This window comes from Ixodes scapularis, unplaced genomic scaffold (assembly GCF_016920785.2).
Source record: "Ixodes scapularis isolate PalLabHiFi unplaced genomic scaffold, ASM1692078v2 PGA_scaffold5__190_contigs__length_132052651, whole genome shotgun sequence".
Classification (NCBI taxonomy): Eukaryota; Metazoa; Arthropoda; class Arachnida; order Ixodida; family Ixodidae; genus Ixodes; species Ixodes scapularis.
Window position 1 is genome coordinate 113,485,546 of NW_024609880.1, and position 25,715 is coordinate 113,511,260.

The following is a 25,715-nucleotide window of genomic DNA, read 5'->3' on the forward strand; positions in this document are numbered from 1 at the left end:
TCATTCGCTGAGCTGCCTCCGGAAGTTGCGGTGATTGGCTCTCCGGGTGTTGTGAGGGAAAGCAGACGCACGGGCTTTTTTTACAGTGTAGACTCGCGCCTACCTCAGATACTCTATTCAAAATAATTGTATTGTCAAAAATACCTTTGGCAGTATTTTTGGTATATTTCATTTACATTTGACCGAAAGTATTTGATACTCGAACTTAATGACTTTTTTTTTAACATCTTGACTCATTGTGTTACAAAACATTTCTCTGCGTTTGAAGAAATTTGTCGCTGCAGTGTTTTACGGAAATAGGGATCGGCTCACCCGAGCGTAAAGCTGAAGCCGATTGCAAATATGGTGCGGGAACGGCCAAACACAAACAGAATGGGGGTATAAACCAAACTTCAAGCTCAAGGCTAAATTCTCCATAGCACCATTTATTTTCTTCTTCTTCTTCAAGCTCAAGATGCAATAGCAACAAAAAATTAAAAAATAATAAGAAGAAAACAATTTTTTTTTTTTTTTGCTAACGATATTGCGGAATGCGTAAGTATCTCAGAATGTAATTTAATTACATTTTCAAGCATCTGTAATCTATTCAAAATATTTTGAGGTGAACGTGACTTAAGTAGTATCTTTAAATAGATTCTGAAGCGGGTATTTAGTAACGATATTTTGATTAGTTTTATCGAGTGTATTGTTCAGCACTGGTAACGAGCGCCCGTTGGGCTGTTGAAATTTCACGCTAAGTTGCGCGGGCCAGGAACATTGTCCTGAGTCGAAATCAAGTGGCACAGCTGTTTACCTGCAGGCTATGGTATTACCAGATTTGACAGCAGAATATAAAGCAAACTTGAATGTGTTGCTGTTTTATTAGCTGAAGTTTGTTCGCGGCAGTTTTTATACGCGGAAACAGTCTTTGAACACAACCCCTTGGGCGACTTAGGACTCTACGTACTATCACACAATCTGTGCTTATTATTAAAAAAACAAAAACACTTGCGTGTCCCCTATAAAAGTTTTATCGTCTACACTAGCAACACCAGCTTTCTAAAACCCAAACCGAAAAAAAAAATGTTACGGTCTACGCACTTTCATTTTATAAAGCTCTCTTTGTGGCGAGCCAATTTTGCATCATAATTCGATAAGATCTTTGTCAGCCACAACCGGATTCAAAGTTTGCTGTTCTTGAAACCATAATTTAGTAAACTGTTGAAACTCGCCCGAGACTCGTACAAAACGTTCTTAATACAAGCCACAAACGCGTCTGCCTCTCAACCGACTTCCGCGAGCATTCGAAAACGGACACTCGTAAAATTTTTGTCGGCAATCCCGAAGCAGCCTTAGCAAAATCAGACTAGCGGCGATGTATGGCAGTAATTTAAAGACAACGTTGCCAAAACGGGCGCCGTTTAGGCTGCTTTTAAACGCGAACACGCGTCTCCACTGGCGCTCATATTTTTCAGACCCCCCCAAAACCGCAGACAGCATAATATGCCTCCGCGCTTTTGTTAAAAGGGAAATCTACGAATTAAGAGAGAAAACTTGGTAACAGAATTGAAAAGTACGTCGCCGGGCCGCGTTAACAAAGCGCGCGCAAAACCATTTCGCATTGCACAAACCATGGACCCCTCCCCGCAGATACAACAAAATCTCGTCCGGCGTTGTCCGCCGCCGCCCCTCGCATATATATCCGTCCTTTGTGATAGAATCTCCATTAGATGAAGCGCGTGCCGGCCGACCCTAATTTTATCTTACTTTATTTCTTTGTTGCTTTTGTTAGATTGTACTCATCTTTCGTATCCGAATGGCGGGGTTGAAGGGGACTACAGTAGGGGACATTTAAAGGCGCAATTAAGGCTGGGGGGAGAGACCCATGTCAAAGCATTTTCCGGCCCGCTAGGTTCCCGGATGTTAATTTGAGTCGTTATGTTTCCCCGGTTTTGCGTTCCCTCTGAGACAGAAGTTTTTATTATTTTGTGTGTGTTTAGTTATAAAGTCAGAACGTCGCCTGATAGACAAGTGAGACTCTGTTTAGGTTCGAGCGTTGCCTGATTTCATTATATCTCGGTGACGGTCTCTCGAAATCTTCGGGGCGTGCCACTCGCCGTCGTCAAAAGGTCACATTTTGAGCGATTGGAGAGGCCTGGGAAAGACAATGAGAAAGTGACCGCACAAGACTTCAGTCGTGTGCATTGAAAGTGTTGCGCTTTTGTGAGAGAACCCAGTTCATCTTCCCCCCCCCCCCCTTTCCCTCTTTTACTCTGTTTAATTTTTCAAATTGTTTATTTGTTCAAACTTAAAATCGGAAAGTGGCAGAAGGAGTCTGTGCTTTCGGCAGGCTATGATGAAAGTTTAATTTAATCACGTGCCTATTATTTTTCATTCTCGGTTTCCGAGAAACTTGCGGTCCTTATTGCGCATGGACCATATCTGCAGCTACATGACGGGTTTCTAGAAAACATTTGAACTTTCAAATTGCCCGTAGTCCTGCAATTTGGGTTGGGGGAGGGTCCTCAAGATAATGTTGAGGATGCTTGGTTTCTTACAAAGTTGTAATGTATTAAATTACGTTAGAGTCTTCGAATTGTACTTCTATAAACGTATACATATAACACGTTGATACGGAGGAAAAGTAATGATATGATTGTCCTGAGAAAAAAAGATATAACGTTTAAATATCGTTTTTTGTTGATGATATTTCGATTTTAGAGGCCTTCATTCTGAATGCCACATACAACGGCCAATTACTTCAATTCGCAACTAAATTAAAACTCAAATTTATCGGATAAGTTTGAAAATGTTAACAAACATCCGATCGTATTCATAAAGAAACTCGGGCATCACTGTAAGCTTCTCGAGGCATAATGGATTCACTTTGATGAGGGCGACGGATGATTATCCTGGTTGAAAGGCTGTTATCCAGCTTAAAGGCTTTGCGACTCTTTTGGCTCGTGCATGACCGAGAGGGAGCGCTTCTCCGTACGACTAGAAAATTCGTATTTGCTCTTACCCCGTGTGTAAAAAAAAAGATGCGGGGGACCAGAGTGACCTTGCCTAGTAAGTCTCGCCCCAGCTCACTCCCGAGCATTATAGGTCGAATATTCTAGATGCCGAGTGTAGGAGACGAGGAGCCGACCATGGCCGCACCGACTCACTCTACCGACGACGAAGCACTCTTTCGACAAAGCTCGACTCTAAATTTCTGCCAACTCCGACGCCCGCGACCCCTCTGTACTTATCTTCATTAAAAAAAAAAGTCAAATTTGGGGGTTTTACGTGCCAAACCTAAGACGGGCATCTGGCACGCCCCAGCGGAGGACTGAGGATTAATTTGGACCGCCCGGGGATCTTTTGACGTGCAACCGAAAGCTCGGTTACACGGCGCCTTCTCCGCAATAAGCCTCCGTCATATTGCGGGCACCTCTGTCGGGATTCGAACCCGCCACCTAGGGATCCGTAGGCCGACGCTCTCGCCTCGGAGCCCGGAGCCACCGAGGCGGCTAATCTTCATTTACCCCCTCTATTACTTTGTTTATTTTAGGCGCAAGCTCAGCCCATTAAACGTTTATTTTAGTTTATATTTTTATCGTCTCTTCAACTTTATTCGTGACAATATTGTACTGATGTACGCTCCCGACTTGAATTAGCATCGTTGAATTGGAACACCATCTTTTCAGCGAGGGAAAATATTGAACGCGCACAAAAACGATTTGTATACGATTAGCCTACGACAGACATTTTGGTCGAAATTGCTATAATGACTATAATTTGATTTTAGAAAAATTAAAATTAGGCAGTCTTTTTGAGATAATGTCTGTTCGAAATAGGGAATTTGTTCAGCTTGCTTCTTGAAACTTCAGCATTTCTGTTACTACAAATTCTAAAAATGCTAGTTCTTTTTTTTTTAAATTCAAACTCTGTCGTTTAAAGAAATAAATAACAATTTAAGCGTACGTGCGAATTTAAGTATGAGTATGAATTTAGGCATGTCTGTGAACTTAGGCGGGGTGTATAAATTTTATCGCGCGTATTTTTGCAATTGCGTATATCGTTGTGTCGTGCTTTACCCTAAGGGCCTTTGAGCTGTTGGTAAGCACGAGAGAAAATAAACGTTAAATTAAATTGAATTGAACTTGATAGCGTTTACACTCGCGTCACTGATGTGACAGACGCTGTTCAAGCTGAACAGCGACTGTCCAAGATGGCATCAGGTCTACCAGTCTTCAAGGGTCCCCACTGCAATATGGCGCTCGATATGAATGATGCGCGGGTGATTACTGTAAAGCTTTCGGTGGTATGTACGATTTCTACGAGCTAGGGGGCTACGCAAGACGGAGGGAAGACGGGGCCGGGACATAGCCGCCCGCTGCGATTGGTCAGTGGCGTGGCGCTGACCAATCATAGCAGGCGGCGATGTCCCTGTGCCATCGTCCCGTCGTCTTGCATAGCTCCCTTGGGCGGCATATGGATCCAATGACTAATAAAGATTTCGTTTGTTATGGACACTTTTAACTTTGAAGGCCTTAAAGATATTCAAAAGTTAAACCCTTAGAAAGGTCAAAAGTACAAATAGAGGGCAAACACTGTGACGCTGCACTTTTGGCACAGCTTGAATGGCACCATTAACACGTAGCATTGGATGCGCTCCGACTTAAGGAAAAACCTTAAAGCCGGGGTCGCACTGCTTATACATCCTGCAAAAGACAGTCTGCATACAGATTCGAATGCGAGTCACCGCGAGATCTGCGCTTCGAATGCCGCATGGCAATGAGTCCAAGGATTGGCACTCGGCATTCGAACCACGGATATTGCGGTGACTTTTTTTTTTGTGGACTGTCTTTCATATGGTGTATGAGTGAACCCGGCTTAAATCAGCTGTTTATCGGATTCTGTAAAACAATATAAAAAAACACGAAAGTCTACTAGCACATCCGCTTTCAGTGTTATTGGGTCCTTCGTTTTCGTCTCCCCCGCGTAACGTTTCTATCCTTTATTTCTTTCTTTTATATTAGGGGTATACTTAGGCCGTCGAAGATTTTGCTCCAGTGCAAAGAAAATAAATTAAATTAAGTTAAAATTGAAGTTTAAAAATGTCCTCTCGCTTCGATCCCAACGCCGATTCGAAGACGCTCTCGTCCATCTCTAGCAGACTGACCGGACACGGGACTTCAACTTAGGGGTCATTAAATTTCGCTGAAAGTCACTGAAAACTCGAGTCCCTTCCTTCAGAGCGTAATTACAAAATTGAACGTGGCCTCTCCGTGATAACGAAAACGACTGTATCTATGTTTTCCACTCGTCGCGTTCCGTCGCTCTCTGACCGTGTTTTCTTGTTGTTGTTGTTTCGCTTGTTTTGTTTTTGCGTTAACACTTGGAAAGCACTTTGGGCTGGCTCTGTGCCACTCCTGTTCGGTTTTAAGAAGCGGGAAGAGACTCGAGAGTCCATCAAAGTCAAAAGTAGGACGTGTAGCAGCTCCGAGGATTGTTTTCTGATCAGGTCGTTCCCTGGACGAGATCCAATTGAACGTGACATTTATAAGCTAACAAAATCAAATTCAGTTCGGCCCGGAACACAGCATTCATATTGATCGATGTGCTCTGATTAAAACATGAGAAAGAAAAGCTGTCCGGCGTCACGCGTGTATCTTTGTTAAACTGTTTGATATGTTTCGGTGATTCTTGTTATACTTCGTTTCAGCTTCGGTCCAGACGCAGCCAAAGCTACAAGCGCGAGCTCCGGACTTTCAGCATCCCTGGCAAGCACGCGCGCTCGTGCAGTGCAAGAACTGTCCTGGGCCACATGCTCGCGCATGTAGCATCGGCTGCGTCTGGACCGATGCTGAAACGAAGTATAGTTTATCGCGTAGGCTATCGGAAGTGAATTGTTATCAATCTTATATCGGACATCGTGCCTCGTTGAAAGAAGGTATCAGGTGTAAAGGAATTAAATATTGCTGATGGTACTCCCAACGAACACTATGTTCTCGTTTAACAATAATTATCTTTATATGATATGTCTCCCGTAAACGCTTGGAGAACGGGTGTGCAGAACCAGGAATCAATGCTGTACTGGCAACGCCGCACCCCATTTATGCCTCCAAATGAGAACCCTTGTAAGCACACCGTCAAAATGTGATGTCTAAAGATCGATACCTCAGACTCAATTATGCGTACCTTAGAATTTGACGTGTGATTTAATTATTTCTTAAATCTAGGGTCACAGCATACGATCCAAGGTCTACGAGGGACATATCGTCCAGTTCATCCCACTTATGGAAAATTGAAAGAAGCATCATACTAAATATAAAATGCAGACGCTTTTCTTTTTTTTTTCTTTTTTTTTTCCTTTACAGGCCGTTTTTTTTTTTTTTGTTTTTTTTATAAAAACACAAGCAAAAGATGAATGGATGATTCTGGTAGATATCGCTACTTCTACGAAACATTACGAAAAATAAAACTCACCTTAACTATTCATTTGTCGTCAGTGTGCCATATTGAAGATCATTTCAAACTTTCTAAGACACCCGTGTTTAACCAGTGAGAACACCAAATTGTATCTTTTGTATCGATCATTATATAAGCAGGTCACTTTCCGATTTTCCACTCGTCAGTCGTTTTGTACACAACTTTATTTCAGTCAGATTACCTAATGCGGCATCGAGAACTCCACTCCAGAGTTATATCAAAACGAAGTTTGCTGCACAATGCGCACATCATGCGTCAATGTTTTTTTTTTTTTTTTTTAGCATTATTACGAGTTTTTGTTTGTCCAAACACGCTTTTTTCAAATCCGCGCTCGTGCCGAAAACAAGCTCCTCGAATCAATCAACCCCCAAAGCAGTCTCTGGCGCCGCAGAAGATGTCGCACTTTGAATCTCCCGCACGGAACGAGCACTGCGTTACCGCACCATTTACCTCGAGATGGTGGCAGCGCATCGCTTCGCGAAACCTCTGATCCACGGACTCCCTTCGCAGTGACACCCGGGCAAAACCGCGAGCATTTCGGAAACCGGGCCGCTGAATATATGCTTCGTTTCTGCTTACGACCAACCGAAGTGAACGCTACAAGTCGTCCCAGCCAATCCAGCGCTGAGAACGAATCGCGCGACTGCACGCCCCTCGGAACCTTGGGAAGTGGGGCGTCGCAGCGCGCGCCACTTCCCAGGGTCACGTGACACTCACACGGCTTTGGATTGGTTTCGGTGTCTTGTATAGCGTTCTGTGCGCTCCACCGTAATCTGAAACGCGTCGGGTGTCCGCCTCTTCCGAATCGCGGTATTGCTCCACGATTCCGGGAAGGGAGTTTCCACTTTTGGGGCGACGGCGATACGAGGGCTTTTAGGACTGACTTTTGCACGGATCAGAACCCAGATGGGTCGAATGCAGCTTTTCTACTCTGTTTAACGCCGAGCTCGACAGTGCGGTGGAGGCTACGTGCTCGATTGGGCCAGCCGTTCGTCTTTCGCCACGCGATCGAGTTCTCACTTATATACCCCGGCGCGGGAAGTGGGGTCAGGTGATGAAAAGGAGAGTCGTTTATTGGTCCGGCGAGTGCGGATATAGCTTCTAACCCACTGTCGGCTTAGGGGCGAACGGAGTGCATTGCAGAGAGTGCGCGCGTGAAGCCGTCGACAGGCTTCGCGGTGGCGTCCCCCGCGCGGATACCCGTGTCATCCACTCTGAATAGGGAAAGTGCATCGCTGAGCGCCAATGTGTCGTTTATTTAGTCTTCCAGAGGGTGGCGACAGCGCACACTGTGATGCGAAGTTTCATTTACGAGACAACTCACGCTTCACACTGACCGTCATTTTTTTTTTTTTTTTTTGGTGTGGGGGGGGGGGGGGGGGGTATAAGTGCTACGGTAGGAATCAAAGTAAAATGTGCACCCGTATGAAAGCACGTGCGGTACCAATGCGACAAGATGCACCCGAGTGAAAAAATAAATGATTGTAATGTTGAAACCCTATAACCCCCAAACAAACAAACAGGCGTTCGCACGCACGCACGCGCACACGCACATACACCGGAAACAAACTATCGCTATGAAAGCGTTTCCTTACTGCCTCTTTTGCGATTTGCTCGATACATTTGCTCATCGCCATCTTTCGGACGAGATGTAAGGGAGCCAGTTGGAGTCTATAGATTCGCTTATAGCATGAAAAAAAAAAAAAAAAAAAAAACGCAGGGTGTGGCCCGTCATGTTCACATCTTTTGCTTCGTAATGCGGGCAGAAACTGAGAGAGGGGAGGATACGAGTCCGCGCTGCAGGGGTGTCAAAACGCCGAGCTCTAGTTAGAATGATCAGTCATAGCTTCACTATACTCACAAAGCCTTTCAGTTCGAGGACGGAGCTATGAGTACCCGGTCGCAGATTTGGAGCGCGAGGATCTGGTAGCATAGAGCATAAAGGAGCCATTTCTCAGGGAACCTGGACATCAGCGCACAGCTTTTGCAGCGGCCGGGACCCGAAACACACTTGTTCGCTCGGGAGAAGTGTGTTTCGGCGACTCGCCGCAGAGGGGCGCCAGTCACGTGGCCCTCCTCTAGTAAATACAAGTATCATAGGAGTATGGATATGTGATGGTGCAGAATATCTCATATATAATAGGTAAGGGCAACAGGAATGCAGCTGTAATGAAAAATAGAGCACTTTGGAATTGCAACAGGCATGAGGTGGTGAGAGAGATTTGGAAAGGGGTCATGGTGGCCTAGCTTGACGTTTGGAACCGCAGTGCTATGCATGAAATCCGATGTGCATGCAAGACTAGAAATAAAACAGCGTGGAGTAGGTAGGATGGCTTTGGGGGCACATTGCAAAACGCCAAACCAATCAGGGAGTACAAGGAGACATGGAATGGGCGTCATTTCAGGGCAGGGAAGCTGTGAGCAAGATAGAATTTAAGGACCGGTTGAGGCAAATGGATGGGGAGCAATGGGCACTAAAGGTTTTCAGCTCTTTATATATGAGGAGTATAGACACACAGTGCAGACAGCGCACTATCAAATTAAGAAGAAAGTTTTTAGGCTATAGTGGAGTTACTGAAGAGCACGTCTCGGTTAAGGAGAAAGTTAAGGCCACAGAAAGAGATCGGTGGCTAAAGGGAATGCAGACAAAGACGGCTCTGGAAAGCTATAGATCAAACAAAACAGTTATTGCCAAAGAAAGCATTTATGACAATTCTAGGGGAAGCTCATTGTTGTTTGAGGCAAGGACAGGTGCTCTGCGAACCAGAACATACAGAGCGAAGTACCAGGAAATGGATACAGTGTGCGCTGCTTGTGAAGAGGAGGATGAGACGGCTGAGCACTTGATACTCTTCTGTAAAGGGCTTCACCCTATGCCACCGAACACAACATAGATTTATTGAGTCATTGGGTTTTAGAGACAGTGAAGGAAAAGTGGATTTCAAAACAGTAGAGATTACCAAGCAAAGATTACGTGAATGGTGGCAGAAAGCCAGAGGAAACTGGGTATTTTCTTATTAACTGATTCAAGAGGGTTTTATAGCCCCACTTTCTCTTCAGTGCGGAGTGAATGTAGAGGTGGTCGCCTATATTTATTACTTTTTTTCGACCGACACGACGGCATACCCCTCTCTGTTTTGTTTAGCCGCCTGGCGGCGCTTCGGTCGGAAATGGGGAGGCGCTTTGGGAGTCGGGTGTCGCGTTTCAGGGGGTCCCGTGCCGTTACAAGTTGGAATTCTGCTTGTTTATGAGCTTTTCCCGGTATCGGGGAAATGGCCGCGGGCATGTCACCCACTTCGTTGCATTTCATGCGGAACCCCGGTTTTCGAACGCACGTGAAGACACTTAACTTTCCGACGAGAGGCTGCTGTCTCAGCGCCGCGTGCGTCTACCCCTTGACCTTGAGACGCGGGGCCAGACGCAAAGGATTGCCGAGGAACCCACGGCCGAGACATTAACACGTCACCGGTCGCCAGGCCGTTTGCTGGGAGACAAAGTGCCTCAGAGCTCCCGGAGTCGTGTATCGGAACTCTTCCGTGACGTCCGGGGACCAGGCGCTTCCTATATATTCTGCATATGCCTGGCGTGTCTTTCTTTTTACTTTGTTGCCAACGGCCTTTAGCGGTGGCATTGACGTGCCCCAGCCGACATGTCTCGATGGTTCTTGCCGTTCGCGAATGTGTATCTCTGTGGCAGATAGGAAAGCCATAAGTCTTATTTTATCCTCGGCTTCTGAGAACCAAGGCTCGGCTTATGGTTCACTCCCGGAGCAATGACCTCTCACCCGATTGGTCGAAAGTGCGCTGTGTGTAGGCGTTGTAGTTTGGTTCCTCTGGCCAATGGGACCAGGGTCGACCCCTGATTGGCCTACGCAGGTTCGAGCACGCTGTTTTAGACCCTGGTCGGACAGGGGAATCTTTGAGTTTTGGAACGGGCTCGTGAGCGACCCCACTGACGTTCAGCTCCCGCGGTGCGCCGCGTTACCTGTCGTGCGCGACAGCGTCTTCGTCTTCGCGGCTACAAGGTAGTCGCCGTCCTTACCGTGCGCGGTAGGGCCATCCGACGCCGAGGTGTCTGTGCAGTCTGTAAGCCGTGCGCGGCAGTTTATTACAGTTCGCACTTGTATTTTATGTAATTGTTTGATTTCTTTTTAACCGAAGTAAAGTTTTGTCGTTGATCTCGTTAACCCTCCGAGTTGTCGATCGCCTGTGCATCACCACCGACGCATCCAGCCCTCCAGCAACTAGCTCCATCCACGATCCCCCGGTCCTCGACGGCAACTTTCAAGGTGGTCCATCGAGGTCGGGGAAAACAACCTACCTTAACATCTACTGTGAATATATTTTTCACATTTAAATATTCTAAACTTAAATGGTAAAACAAAATTGCTAGGTGGCGTAAGCCACCGGCCGATCCAGGGCTCAGCCGGATTCATTCATCCACCTATCCATCCATCCATCCCCTCATCCGCTGTCTGTCGCTCCATCTTCTCCACCTCGGCGGCCGCTTCTCGTGGCGATCGGCCAGGCTTTGTCAGTATAGAGAAGGCCATGCTCCAATGCGCTCGTCGAACCCGTTAAAACGCGGAACGCCGGCGTCCGGCGTTTGACTTTCGCGTTCGAAAGCATTCGACGCGTGCAGTGGAGACGAAGGCAGCTAGCTTTAGGTCTACCCACTAGTACATCCAATCAGAGCTCGGCATTCTGACGTCCCCCCTCGTCTCCTTCTCTCTCTCTCTCATTTTCCGCTCGCATTCGTTCTTCGGTCTTCCTATCATCTCATAGCTCGCACTTTCATTGGCTGTGGACCAAAAACTGTACGTGCTAGGGAATCACCAGGCCCCGCATTTCCTAAGCTGTCAGGACATGACCAGGTGGCGTCAGCGCGTTAATTTTTCCGCCTGTTCCTTCGTACTCCCAAATCGAGGCGTGATCAAGCAGCCTCCGTAAGGTCCTGTTACGGAAGACTTGCCGAATTTCTAAACGATTGCCTCGCATAAAGAGGTACCTGACTCCCTTCCTACTGATGTAGCGGCCCACCACTGAAAGATGAAAGAAAGTTTTACAGCTGGCACAAACTTACTGCACCATCCAACGAAAATTAGGAGGTTTAGTATACTGTCGTTGTATACGCTCGTAGAACCCTGTTGATATTGTTCAACGCGGAGGGGTTGGCGCGGGGGGTGTGCGCCGCTACTTGGAAGTAGGTTTCTTAGCGCACCCGAAGTAGTATCAAGCCGGCGGAAACGATTTGTCAGAAATCCCTAATAAACGAGTCTTTGTTTGTCGTCAGTTTGGAGTCGGTTGTTTGATTCCATCGCTCCCTTGCGGCACTAAGTGTGCTATCAGAAGCACGCAGAAATGGCTCATCTGCATATAAATATGAATAAAGTCCCACTGTGCGACCCGTTGCGAAAACTTTCTCATTTTCTCAAAATCTAGGGCGCTATATCGTTTGTCCAATACTAGTCAATGCAACCGCGTTTGAAATATTAACTTGTAGAGCCGAAGGAAAATAATTATAAGTTTTATTCGCTTTTAACATGTTTATGTACTGGCTTTCACACGAAAAGCGTTACGCACGAGCGTTATGAAACATCGTTAAACGCGTGCTAAGACAACATAAAGCATACCTAACTCACTGCAGACTGTGCATAGGCATTCAATGCATATAGAAGCATGCTTAGTTGTTATTATTTAAAATTTAATCGTAGTCAGCGAGATTTGTGAAGCGGCTCAGCGAGAATCAAGCCCCGGGCCGTGCGAATCGCAACTCGACGCCATTGTCCGCGCCACGAGAAAGCGAAGGGGATTGCGAGCATTTAAGCTAAATATGACCATAGCCTCCTCTATACTGACAAAGCCTGGCAGATCGCCTCGAGACACGGCTGCCAAAATTGAATTGAAAAGGTAGAGCGGAAGACAACGAATGAGAAGAGAGCCAGGTGACGGGCGCTCCGCTGCGGCGAGACGCCGAAACACACTTCTCCCGAGCGATGGAATGTCTGCTCGCGCTCCTCACGTTCCTCGCGCTACCGCTTCTTTTCTAGTCGGGTTTGAAAACTACGTTTCGGGTCTTCGCCGCTGAAAAAGCTGCGCGCTTAATACCATAAATGCTCTCTTCTAACAGGTCCTCGCGTTCCAAATCTGCGACCGAGCACTCTACGGCTCCGAGGAGGCTATGGTATGACGCATCCGGTTAACGCATCCAGAACACTGGGCAAAAGCGAACGTAATTACGCTCAGCTGGATAAGGAAGGACTAGCCATCATCTTTGGCATGAAACATTTCTACCAGTACGTCGCCGGGTGACAAGTGACCGTGCACACCGATCGCAAGCCACCTCTGAGAATAATGAGCCAAGGTCGACAGATTCCGGTAATGCTGTCACCACGCATGACCCCATGGTGCCTTCTACTTGGCTGCTACCACTACGAGTTGCGTTACCGACAAGGCAAGGCGCACCAGAACGCGGACGCACTCAGCCGTCTACCACTGCCAAATATGAAGGACGAAGCTGCACCACCAGGAGATGTACTTATGCTCGAAGCAATGGAGTGCCAACCCTTGACGGGTCAACGCATCGCGCGCCTAACCAAGAAAGACTCCGTTTTGTCAAAAGTCTACCAAAGACTACAAGACGGAACCACCAAAAACTGGACAGGAGACGAGTTCGCACCGTACAAGCGCAGAGAACTCGAGTTGGCAACACACATTAGCAGTGTGACGGGGGAGGGGGGGGGGGGGGGGGGGGGGCACGTGTTGTTTTATCAAAAGCAGCACGCGAGCAAGCTTTGAAAATGCTGCACGCCAACCACCCGGGTATTGTGGCCATGAAAAGTACTGCTCGGAGCCATTTCTGGTGGCCGAGGCTTGACGCAGACATTGAAGCAACAGCAGCTGGATGTGAGACGTGCCAACAATATCATCGGGCCAAGTCTACGGTACCAACGCCTGACTGGTCACCTATCACTCGACCCTGGGAGACAATTCACATTGACTTCGCCAGACCGATCGACGGGATATCGTACCTGTTCTTGTTGAGGCACTTGTTCTTGTTCAGGCAGCATACGACAGTTTTAACCTCCACGGGGAAAACACCCGCCGAAGCAATGTTCGGCCAACGGATCGCCACACCTCTCGATCTCATGAAGCAAAGCTCGTCGACAAGCGAAGACCGAGAAGCTCCGACGGACGGAGTAACGGCAGATTATTCGGCAGGTCAAACCGTCTACGTGAGAAATTTCGGTAGAAGACCAGCATGGGTTACCGCGGTAATCATGAAACCGCTAGGAATTCGATCATATCAAACAAGAACGGAGGAGGGAAAACTTCAGCGTCGATACGTTGATCATATTCGCCCCAGAAGATCACACTTGGAAACTCTAGAGGCCAAAGAAAAACTTCTCTATTCTTAGTCTACCCAACCACGGAGGACCTAAACGAGTCGCAAATGACACAGCCCGAGAACAGATGCACCGGGGACAATAATGCTGACGTCCAGGACAGAGACACCGTGGACAATTATACGGACGTCCAGGACAGAGACATCGTGGACGACAACGCGGACGTCCAGGCAGACCCCGGTTCGAGGACTACCCGAGGGGGTCGCCAGATCAAGCAGCCAGCACACTTTAAAGGCTATGTACTGGACGTTAATCAAGAAGGGGGCATGATATGTATCGCGGTCAAGCAAGACGAAGACGAGGATCAAGAAGAGCACGCGCGCACCCGCGATAGCAGAGACAGACTGATTCCCAAACGCCATGAGCAAAGGCTAGCTTCTTTTCGACTTTTCTGTTCATAGTTCTGTTCATAGTGTAAATAAACGCAGATTTAACAGGAAAAGATGTATTAATTGGAGCAGCGGAAACAAGGTTTCTTCGTCGTTTTTCCGCCCTTGGAGGTCTTGACTGTGGAGGTGCTCTGAACCTTCCCTTTTTTTCACCTTGAATGTGACGTTGCTGGATGGCAGCAGACTCGGTAGCCAAGGCAATCGCGTAAGCTCGGTCGGAGGTGATGTGACGCTCGACCAGCAAGCGTTGCTGTAGGCGTGAGTCCTTAATGCCGCAGATGAAACGGTCACGGAGCATGACATCTAATGGCAGAACGGTAGAAAATTCAGCTCCTGGTGTTTGTGCGGCCTGGGCCGCTTGTGTCACCTCGCTGGACGAACTAGCGATTGTAGCCGTAGTAGTCCTGGCCGGCACGTTAGTCACCGTTCCGAAGTTGCAACCGGCTGCGATCTTGCGGAGGGGCGGCGGCGTACTCAGAGCGGTGCTTGGTTTCGCTGATGGAACTTGAAACGGCTGAGCAGTTCTGTCGGTTTCGGGTCGTAGTGTTCGTTGAGGAGTTTCAAAATTTCTCCAAAATCGACTTCCGAAGGCTTTTTCGGAGCTAGTAGAGCCCGTACGGTGTCAAAGATCGACTCACCGCATGATGTGAGCAGAACTGCTCGCTTCTTTACGGGGCTGGTGATGTCCTTGGCTTCGAAGTAGAACTCAAGGCGTTCCAACCATTAACTCCAGTTTTCTCCGGGGTTAAATGCCGGAACAGACCGATCTCACCAGCCAGTTTGACTGCGCCACCGCTGCCGCAATGCATCGAGGGAACTTGAGCCTTTCTGCACGTGAAACAACCTCGCTGGAGCTCTGCGCGTGTTGAGCACAAGACGGCACGAGCACTCTCGTGCACTGCCGTTTTCCTCCTGTGAACTAATGTTATTGCGGCGTCACGCATGCGTCGAACGCTTGGTGAGATCGGTCTATTTATCCGTGAGAGCCGTAGTCTTCCATCTTCAGGGTTCGCGAAACTCGCTCGTCGCCAATTAATACATCTTTTCCTGTTAGATCTGCGTTTATTTACACTATGTACACTTTAAGTCGAAAAGAAGCTAGCCATTGCTCGTGGCGTTTTGTAATCAGTCTTTCTATGGTATCGCGGGTACGCGCGTGCTCTTCTTGGGCCTCGTCTTCGTCTTGCTTGACCGCGATATGTATCAGTAAGGGAGCCTGCGGTATGTACGCAACTGTCGACGCGCACGGCTGGCTTCCAAATGACGAATCATTGCCCGCCGTGTAATCTCTAGACGCCGCGGGTCCCGAATGAATTAAAACTTGTCTCGATCACCCTGATGATCCCGGAGAGCACATGAGTGTGCCGTGCGTGCAACGGATCTGAAAAAAACCACCCATGGCATTCCATAACCAAGCGTAACAAATTATAACACAGCCATAATGCATGCACGACACATCATTTATCAGAATGATCAAAACAATTTTTCTTTTATTATTCTGGAAACGTAGTACCGTTCGCAAGCATTCGAAGCAACGTATGTCATGAATCGTTCACCGCATCAATCAGAAGGCGAATCATCGCCACATACGACTAGTAGACGAACAAATGGTTGGCTTCTGGCCCCATCATGCAAAGCGTCCATCGCACAGAGCGCGGAACGGGAAACCCAGAGAAATAACCAAAGGGTCGGGGCACGAAGGGAAATGCGATTCAATTTTTCTTGCCAGATACATTTACACAAAGAGTGAAATCGTCGAAACAACGCAAAGCTAAGCGAGAAAAAAAAACATTAAAAGAAAAGCACGGGGAAAGCTTTGAGTCAAAGGGGAAACGAAGGGACGCCACTAAAAATCTCACAAACTAACGAAATTGTCCCATACTGGAAATGCGGAGAGAGAAGAGAGGGTACACCCCCCAAAGAAAAGGGGTGTAGGTCCCGACTCCTATCCCAAATTGAGGAAGACCGTCGCTGAAACAGAAAGCGGGGAAAAAAGGGGTGGGGGAGAATAACAAAAACGGGAAGAAAACTGACTCTAAAATAAAATAAAAGAAAAAAAGTAAAAGGGACATGAATGTGCACAACCTTCTTCTCTTCCTTCCCCCTTTTTTTTTTTCTTGAAAAAATAAAACAGGGAAAAGACGTCTTGTTTTATTCATTCGCTCTCCCGCCGTAAAACCGATTTCATTCCGATTTTGGCGGAGGAGACAGAGCGGCGTCGTGCGCAAAGAGTTGGGACGGCGGGTCGCGGACGGACGTTCCCTCGTCCCGCTGGTGGATGGCTTTCCCAAATGCTGCGCCTAAAGTGGATACAAAAAGTGGGAAAATGGGGAAGGAGCGAATGAAGAAACAGAACAAAAGAAGCAGAAAAATTTGGGGAAAATGGGGATCCGAATACGCCTACTGGCGGGCGGCGTGACTCTGGCTAAACGCGCACGTGCATCAGTAGAGAAAGATGAATCAGGGCCGATTCCGTAATGGGAGCCGATATCTATATCTGGCGAGTGAAATGGACGTGGCCAAGTGGCGGCCTTCGGCGTAAGTTTGCGTGAAAACGGGATGAACGATGACCCGCGCCCTTTTAGGGAGAGCGGGCCGTTTTCTTTTCCCTCCCTTTCCTTTGACACGCGCGTATTGGTAGGGATTCTGTGTGTTCGCGATTGTATCGGTTCTCTCTATTCCTTTTAAAGTGGTTTCGGTTCGAATTTTCGTTCATCGGTCGTTGGCTCTTCCGCGTTGTATCGAGCGGCAAGCGATATAGGCGTATGTTTTGTTGCGTTTGCAATTGGTGATTCGGTGAGATGGTGAGGTTGGATAGCTTATTGTGTTCAGTCGTCAAGTTGGTCGGTCGGTTCCGGTCAAAAAAAGGAAAAGAATTCAGCTTGCACCAGAAAGTATACATTGGTCCGGAAGGAGTATAAAAATCAAAACGATTTAGAGCATAATATAAATCACGATTTATGTCGTCCCTTGATATCAGACCAGTTTTACTAAGACAACCAAAATCAAAACTTTCCCGCAAAAATAATCCAAAATCATGAACATTCCAACCCCATATCGTTTCATGACCTTTTAAGTATGATACGGAGTATAGTAAAATAGGCTAGTTCGGTCCTTACAAAGCACCGGGTGCAATCGGCAACAAAAGTAATGCGTACGAGAGCTCTTTTATTTCGAAATAAAAGAAAATCGCAAGAATACCACTTCTAAATGGCTAACAAATGCTTGTTAAAGTTTTCATAAATATTAAAATGTACTTTCTAATTAAATCTTCATTGTTGCATTCTACGTATCTTCAAGCTTAACCATGCAAAATTTGGTTCTCATTGGACAATATTATAAAAAAAAAAATTATCGTACGCAAGTTGTAAAGACGTCTCAAAATTATAAAAAAGAAGAGAAAAAAAAAAGGGTTCGAATATTCCAACCGATGTGTAAACGGCAACGCTCTCCCCAACCCAATGCAACTCTAGAGTCAAGGCCATCGGCGCGCAGGCGCGGTAGCGACTTCCTCGTTGCAGAGGGCTTAGCAGAGGGGGAAACGAGGTCTACGAAAGCTCTCCCTCTCCTTATACACTCGCCTTTATGTAACCAGACCTGTCAACCTGTGGCTTACAGTGGAACCATGTACACAAAATAACGTTTAAAAAAAGCGGAGATTTTCGGTGGATAGATTGTTAACCTACCGTATTTTCTCGAATAATAGCCGTACAGTCTACGAAGAAAACCTGAGGGTTCGCTTTTCCGTGGCGCAGGCGGATTGCCAATCACCGCGATCAACAGCATGATTGCAGCTGTTTACAGGACAGAGATAACTTCTTCACGCGAAGATTCCATCTGTGAAGGTTGCATTTGCATGGAGACTTGTGTTCTTGATCTAGTTATTCGCTTGTTATTGATGCGCAACGCGATGATTGGCTGTATATCTGTTCTCCGGGAAAGTAGACGCAAGGGCCTTGCTCATAAATAGTGCGGCTGTTACTCGAGTAAATACGGCATAATGCTCACCTTCGTCAAGAGTACGGGAATGCCAACAGAACGCTATCCATAGAGATGTACGCCGATTGCAGATTACGTCTGCTACGCGAGCAAAAGCTTCACGTCACATCTCCCTAAAAGGCTTCGTATTTGCGATTCAGTTTTCGGAATGTTCGAAACAAGACGTTTTGCATATGGAACTTCAAGGAAAACACGCTTAGAAGGATATAAATTCGTCAAGTTGGGAGAAGCAGAAGAGAGCGGATGAGGCAGAAAATCGCGCTGAGTGTAAGCTTCAAATGGGGAATTCTTTCCGGGAACACGCCCAACCTCGTCAGAATCCCCTAAGTGCTGCCGCGAACTCCACCGGCAGGAAAACCACTTTAGCGGCATTCGATGTGACAAGCCTCGCGCGTGTTTTTCCTCTTTCATTATTGTTTCTTTTTCGCCGCCGTTTTTGTTGCAGAACATGGCCACAGACCGAAAAGGGCGGCAAGAAAGAGTTGGCAAGATTTGTCTTCGGTGCAACGGACGAGATTCGGGAAGAGGAGCATTAGGCCTAACGTCCGTGGCGTCGACCAATCGACAATGCCCAAGTCGACATGCGGCCAAATCGAGCCTTCGAGTCGCAGAGCGACGTCGACTTAAGACGAGAGTTGGAGTTGTTGGAGTGGAATCACTCGCTGTGTCTTTCGGAAGGAAAACATATTTAATGGGTGTGTCATGCAGAAGCCTATAGGACGTGTAAGCGTATTTTGTCATCTTGAGATGGCGTACTCAAAACAGGTTGGGAACTAGCAGCATGAATCCTAAACTTTATGGTCCAATTGTTTCTTTTGACGACACGCTGATAACAAAGCGTTAATGCAATATTCGGTGGTTTAAAAAAAATATATATATATATATTTATTTTATTTATTTATTTATTTATTTATTTATTTATTTATTTATTTATTTATTTATTTATTTTAGAGTGGCCATAATAACGTCTAAGAAATGCCTTCGCTTGAGTAAAGTATGGGACATTTTCGGGATCTTGAACTGTCCAGAACAATCTATTTCTATGACTGCCTCGCTGAAATCTGTGACGGAGAATCACAAAAATTGGGTGATTTTAATCAAACATGCTCACATTATTAGAGCAGCAAATTCGCTTTACTTTTTACTCGCTCTTCCTATAACTAATCCCGCTGGCTAAAATGGCAACCAAGTACACCATAATATTGTTGCGTTTTTTTTTTGTTTTTTTTAATGGTGAGTTTATACTTTATTTCAGCTTTTTTTTTTATTTCGCAGAGAAAGGCTACAATCTCTCGACGTACGTAACATTATATATATATATATATACATATATATATATATATATATATATATATATATATATATATATATATATATATATATATATATATATATATATATATATATATATAAACATCAACAAGAGCAGCAGACATTTCGTTTTTTTTATTTAAATTTGAATAAACTTTCCTTCAACGGTTGTACGAGTCTCAAATTTCGAGTAAAAACAAGTTTGACGTATGTTTCTAATTTTATTCACCGTCTTCTCATGCATTCGATTAGGAATGACACGTTTAAGCAGTGAAAACTCAGATGACCAAACGTCAAACAACAATAATTTAAAAAGAAAAACGAACCCCATATATCGTTTCAACATTGAGAACGACGCGCCTGTCTCCCCACTTCTAGTGCCTCGTGTCCATCGGCGCGGGACGGTACCCTCTCTACGGCACACAAAGATACGAGCGGGGGTTTAAACCAGCGCTCAGACAATGAAGCGCACACAATAACACAAAACATCAACAAAGATGGCCTCCAGACGGGAGCCACGCCCCCTCTTTCGCGCTCCCCAAGGAGGAGCCATTTGAAGTGCACGCTTCCTCGCGCCTCGCCTTTTTAATGTCCCACGTTATAAGGGAATTAGGGAGGAGAGGGAGTCAGCGGTGAACAAGCCGGGAAAATGTGCGTAATAGCTTCAATAAATAAGAGATGGGCTGACCGACCAGTGAGGCGAGAAAAATCGTGATTCTCGCTTTCAATTCGTCTGCGCTTCTTTTTTTCTTTTTTTTCTTTTTTTTTTTGCGTATTTTGTTTAAGCGCATTTAGCCTAAGTATTTTTTCTTACTCTGAGCAAAACATAAAACTTGATGAACAACTTTTTTTAAGGTTCTTGCATTTTTTGTTTTTTTGTTTATGGTGAAGAACGAAGTCTTTTGAGCGAAATGAGTGAGAAAATAACAATTAGTGATATCTTAAGAACATCACTTTGTGCCTAGTCCCGATAACCCTATTAACATCGAACTTTAATTAAAATCGTTGAAATACCCGATAGTACAATTAAAAACCAAATGGAAGTTAACGAAAGCCTTCTGTAGTTTTGAAACTGTTTGCGACTATAGGCATGTTGTTCATGGCCCCCTATGTTCATATTAACCGGTGGTCTACGCTGCAACGCTACGGCCCCGATTAAACCGAAAGCGGCACAATCGGAAGAAACGAGAACAACAAAGAACATTGAGAACCCCCCGAATCCGGCAGCGAGTGCCCAGTGGCGCGCGTCCCTGAGCAGAGGTTCCAACTGGGGAGCCCGGCGATATTTTGACGTCGGCGAGCTCGTAATGTGCCCGGACAGGCATGCGGACGTACCACTTAGCGACGAACGCGTCGCGCGACGCCCGATTTATCTCCGCGAGAAACACAGCCGCTCCGAGGCGTACAGTGCGTCGAGAGACGCAAACAAACACGGGCCTTCTCCGACGCACGTCAAATGACCCGTGACTCTGCAGCGTCGCTTCATTGCAGCGAGCCAGAAGGGCGGCGTGAGTCATCCGGACGATTTGTCGCCAAGACGTGTCCTGTGGTGCAACCTTGGTTGGGTAAGACGGTAGGCTGCAGGAGAGCCTAGTGGGTTCAAATGTTTGGTTACCGGGCAGTTTCGCCTAGCTACTGTGATGTATGTTACCGTGAGTTCGACCACTGGAGAGGTGGTTGGTTAAGTATTTCCCCAGTTTTCATGGTACTGTAGCGAGCATGCGTCGTGCATCATGTTAGTGTTGTGTTTGAATCTTTATTCTGGAGGAAGGTAAGATTCTATTTGGCCCGATTAAGGGGGACCCAATCCCTTTTCTTAGGTAAAAAAAAAACAAAGCGTAAGTTTTCTTTTTGTTTCTTTTTTTTTTCATCAAAGGCGTTCTTTTTTTTTTTTTTTTCCTTTGATATGTTGGCGTCCCTATAGATTATGCTGTGTTATTTTTCGATTTCTCGTTCAACGAAAATTGTCCCTCTAAAAGCATTGTTGCCCTTTAAAAACGAAGGTGCAGCCCTTTTGACGAGGGTCAGATGTTAAAGTACATTAACGGATTTGCCAAATAAAAAAAAACGCTTTGTTTTTTACTTGTGTAGATGCCCCCTGTATACCTGATCCCCTGTATACCTGACCCCCTGATGCCCCCTGTATACCTGACCCAAATACCTGATCACCAGGTATTTGAAAAGCAAATGTTTCTTTTTGCCAAAAGTGCTTGCTCTTAAACACATCTTATTTATTTAATCAAGCTCGCAGGTAGCGTTCGTTGAATTCCTGTCTAGTGAAGCTTGGCTAACAAGAACAGACAGCAATAACATCAAAAGATAATTTCCTTTTATTAATTTTTGTGCAACCGTTGTTGTTGATGTTGTTGTTTGCGCATTGTTTACAGGCAACTTGACCCGCCCTCAGTGTTCGTGGTTATATTTCAACTGCGTTTCGTTCTTTGGGGAACGTTTTGTGCTGATCGTTTCTTTCTTGTTCCGGCGACTCGCAAATGGTTCCGCTAATAGCTTCAGCTTCGCGGTCGCCTAAGCGGCGACGACGCCAATGTATTCCTTCCTGAAACCCGGCGAGCAGCCGTCGGAGACGCATCCGGAACCACGCGGCTAAATGAGCTGTCGCCAAGGAGCGTCGCAAATTCATCGGGTCGCTCGGAATGCGATTACGGGGAGCCGACGCGAAATGACCGGAGACTGATGGTCGAATCGGTGACGCACAAGCATGTCTCGCGGTCCCTTGTCTTGTCACTGTTTGCCCGTGTTGTTCTTGTTGTTGTAAGTAATGTTCTAGATTTTGTAGACGTTGTTGTAGATGTATTTGTTGTAGGTCTTGTTGTAGATCGTGTTGTAGATCTCGCTGTTGTAGATGTTGTTGTCGTAGGTCTTGTAGACCTTCCTGTTGTAGATCTTGTTGTTGTAGATTCTGTTTTCTTATATCTCTTGTTGTTGGACATCTCGTTGTTATGGTTCTTGCTTTGTACATCTTGTCGTTTTATATCTTGTTCATGGTGTCGACGTTGTTGTTGTTGCGGGAACACGACCCGTAAACATCTCTCCGGGGGTACAGCAGGAATCTGGTTGCACCAAGTCATCTAATTGATGGCCAGGTCGCGGCTGCTGACGCCCAGACATTTGTCCCGGAGGCCGTCGGTGGCCTGGGTCCATCTGTCCTCGTTTGCAGGAAGGGGGAAACCTCCATTAGTAGGCACTTCAATTAGAAGATCCGCTCCGACGAAGCCGCCACGGCACGAGGAGGCAACGGCGGTGGCGGGAAAGAAGAGAAGTCCGGAACGGTCGTCCCTGAGATTGGGTTTGTGTGCCGCTGGATTAACCGGACTTATTTGTGCCGTCGGCGCCGATGTGGTCGGTTAGTCCTAACGATGCGATTGCGATTGAGGGGCCGAGCCAACGACGATATATGGCCAAAGGCGAATCTGAGGGGGGGGGGGGGGGGGGGGGGGGGGGGAAGGGGGAGGCGTTAAGCCTCCCAAGGACGACTCTTTTAATCAACTTTTTTAGCAAGAAATGCTTAGTTTTGAATAAGATGGCAATCAATAGGGGAAAAAAAAAATATATATATATATGGGCGATGCTTCGCCCGTGACTTCATATCCGTCCGGGACGCCAGATCTCCCAGGAGACACCTCACCTTAAGCCTGGCCCATAGATCCGTCCCTGTTTGCGTCCCTGTTAATGGCACATTTTTATTATGTCTGTAGTTGTCTGGTGTGGTAAGGCTCATCCGGGTAATTAGCCCCAGAGCTTTCCCAAGTCTCAGAGGAGCTACGTTTCTTTAGTGAAAAGTAGGATTGCACTCCGAGGTTCTAGGCCAAAGCGATGTTTACAAACACGCCCTCACGAGGTGTTGGCAGAAGCGCAGTTTTAGCACGAGGTGTGGCCACTGCGCGTACGCACGAATTAGATTCCCGTCAAGTGGAGCGTCTGCGAATGCGCCCTGCCAATAGTTGCGCCACCGCATGGATGGATGTATGAATCCGGCTGAGCCCTTTGGATCGGGCGGTAGCTCACGCCACCTAGCCATTTTGTTTTACCATTTCAGCTCAGAATATTTAAATGTGAAAACTATATTCACTTCGCATTGAACAGAAAGTGAAGCAATAAAACCCCCTTGCCATTAGTTAATAAAAAATGCCTAGTTTTCTCGCTTTCTCCCACCATTCACTTAATCTTCGCCTGGTAATCTCTACTGTCTTGGAGTCCACTTTTCCTTCGCTGTCTCTAAAACCCATTGACTTAATTAAATCTATGTTGTCTTCGGTAGGCATAGGGTGAAGCCCTTTACAGTAGAGTATTAAGTGCTCAGCCGCCTCGTCCTCCTCTACATAAGCAGCGCACACTGTATCCATTTCCTGGTACTTCGCTCTGCATGTTCTGGTTCGCAAAACAGCTGTCCTTGCCTCAAACAACAATGAGCTTGCCCTAGAATTGAATTGAATTGAATAGAATTGTCATAATTATTTATTTTTTTGGCAATAGCTGTTTTGTTTAATCTCTAGCTTTCCAGAGCCGTCTTTGTCTGCATTCCCTCAAGCCACCGATCTCTTTCTGTGGCCTTAACTTTCTCCTTAACTGAGACCTGCTCTTCCGTAACTCCACTATAGCCTAAGAACTTTCCTCTTTTATAAACCACCAGGCAGCAACGTGACGTCAGCGCAGCCTGGTGGTTTATAGATACACCCTGATATTGGCGTTCTAGTCACATTAAGCACATTCTGATATATTTTTTTTTATTAACCTACTAAGTTTTATCGCGAGTCCGTTTTATGGCAATCATGATATAGTTGCCAACTGGTTAGGCGAAGATCAAGTGAATCGGTGTTAAATCAATGATAAACCAATGTTAGTCCTGTGTTAGCATGCGCAGGACAAACACGAAGGAGTGGACAAGGACAAGCGCAATCTTCAACTAGATTTCTCCGAGGTTAAGCGACTGCGAAAGTTTCATAGAGAGCATGCGCAGCATTCTACAAATTGAGAAAAACGTTAAGAACACATTAAGAAACTAGAGAAATCCCATACGTTGTGGACTTCCCGAGACCAAGATCCCGGGGAGTAAAAGATCTACAGCGAGAGAGCTGAAGGAAGCGTTTCATATAAAGAAGAAGGGAAATGTCTGTGTTAAGGACGGTCTATTCATACAGAGGACTTGTCCCCCAGACAAGTTTCTACAAAATCGGTGACGTCATATTTTCTGCGGTTCGAAATCCGCCGTGTTCCAGGCGAAAAAGAAAAAGGCATGCAAAACTAAAGAACTATAGTTCGCGGACCATACGAACGTGTCCGGCGACAAGTCCACGGACCTGTGGAATGTTGTGTATCACTCTCAGAAAAAAAGGTGTATTATTACACCCCTTGTCCCATATAATACACCCCAAAACTTCAATTCGACGTACAGCGCCCCATAATCGAACAGGCGGCCCCAAAGTTTACGAGGGGCTTGATAGCCGTGTGGTACAACTTATTAAGATAGCTGATCTACGTATTATTGACTACAAAAAAGATTATCGGAGTTTTCTTGGCAGTACTGCAAAAGCTCCGTGTTGTTTTTCTTTGGTCTTTGATACGTACTTTAGCAATTTAATAAGTTATATCGCACCGTTATCAAGCCCCTGGTAAAATTTGGGGCCGTTTGTTCGACTATAGGGCGCTGTACGTCGAAATGAAATTTTGGGGTGTATTATATGGGACAAAAGGGTGTATGGTGATACCCTTTTTTTTTAGAGTGATCATGTGGGTAAACGTCATGAAATAGGTCCGCGGACTTGTCGTACCATGTTTATCGAGATTATAAACCCTTTCTATTGTCGCTTTTTCCTGGACCGGCGAGGTCCGTGCCAGGTACAGTGACTTGGCTAAATCGGAAGGAATCAACTGCGCCAAACTCATCCTGCGACAACTGAATGCACGAGCCGTCTTCTTTTTCTTTTTTTTTTTACGGGCATCTTTTAGCGTTGTTTTATATGGCTCTTGCTTGGCTGTGTATTATGTAACAGTTCAGACTAGTTGATACCTTATTGAAACGAATGTGTTTTTACGTTATTCTTGTAATTACTGTCTTTGTCCCTGCCGCACGCAAAGAAACTTTAAAAATAGACGATGTTTTACGGCCTTCTTTCTTTGCAAAATGCAGATATAGT

The 25,715-nt window shown here is 46.2% G+C and overlaps 1 protein-coding gene across 1 annotated transcript in view; it reads right to left on the reverse strand.

Moving 5' to 3' along the window:
• LOC115310200 (short stature homeobox protein 2) overlaps nucleotides 1-21,786 on the reverse strand; it is a 72,463-nt gene extending 50,677 nt beyond the window's left edge. Inside the window, exon 1 of the mRNA XM_042294309.1 lies at nucleotides 21,722-21,786. Within this exon, the coding sequence (XP_042150243.1) occupies nucleotides 21,722-21,786 (65 nt within the window). The remainder of the gene's footprint in view (nucleotides 1-21,721) is intronic.
• Nucleotides 21,787-25,715: the final 3,929 nt, after the last annotated feature.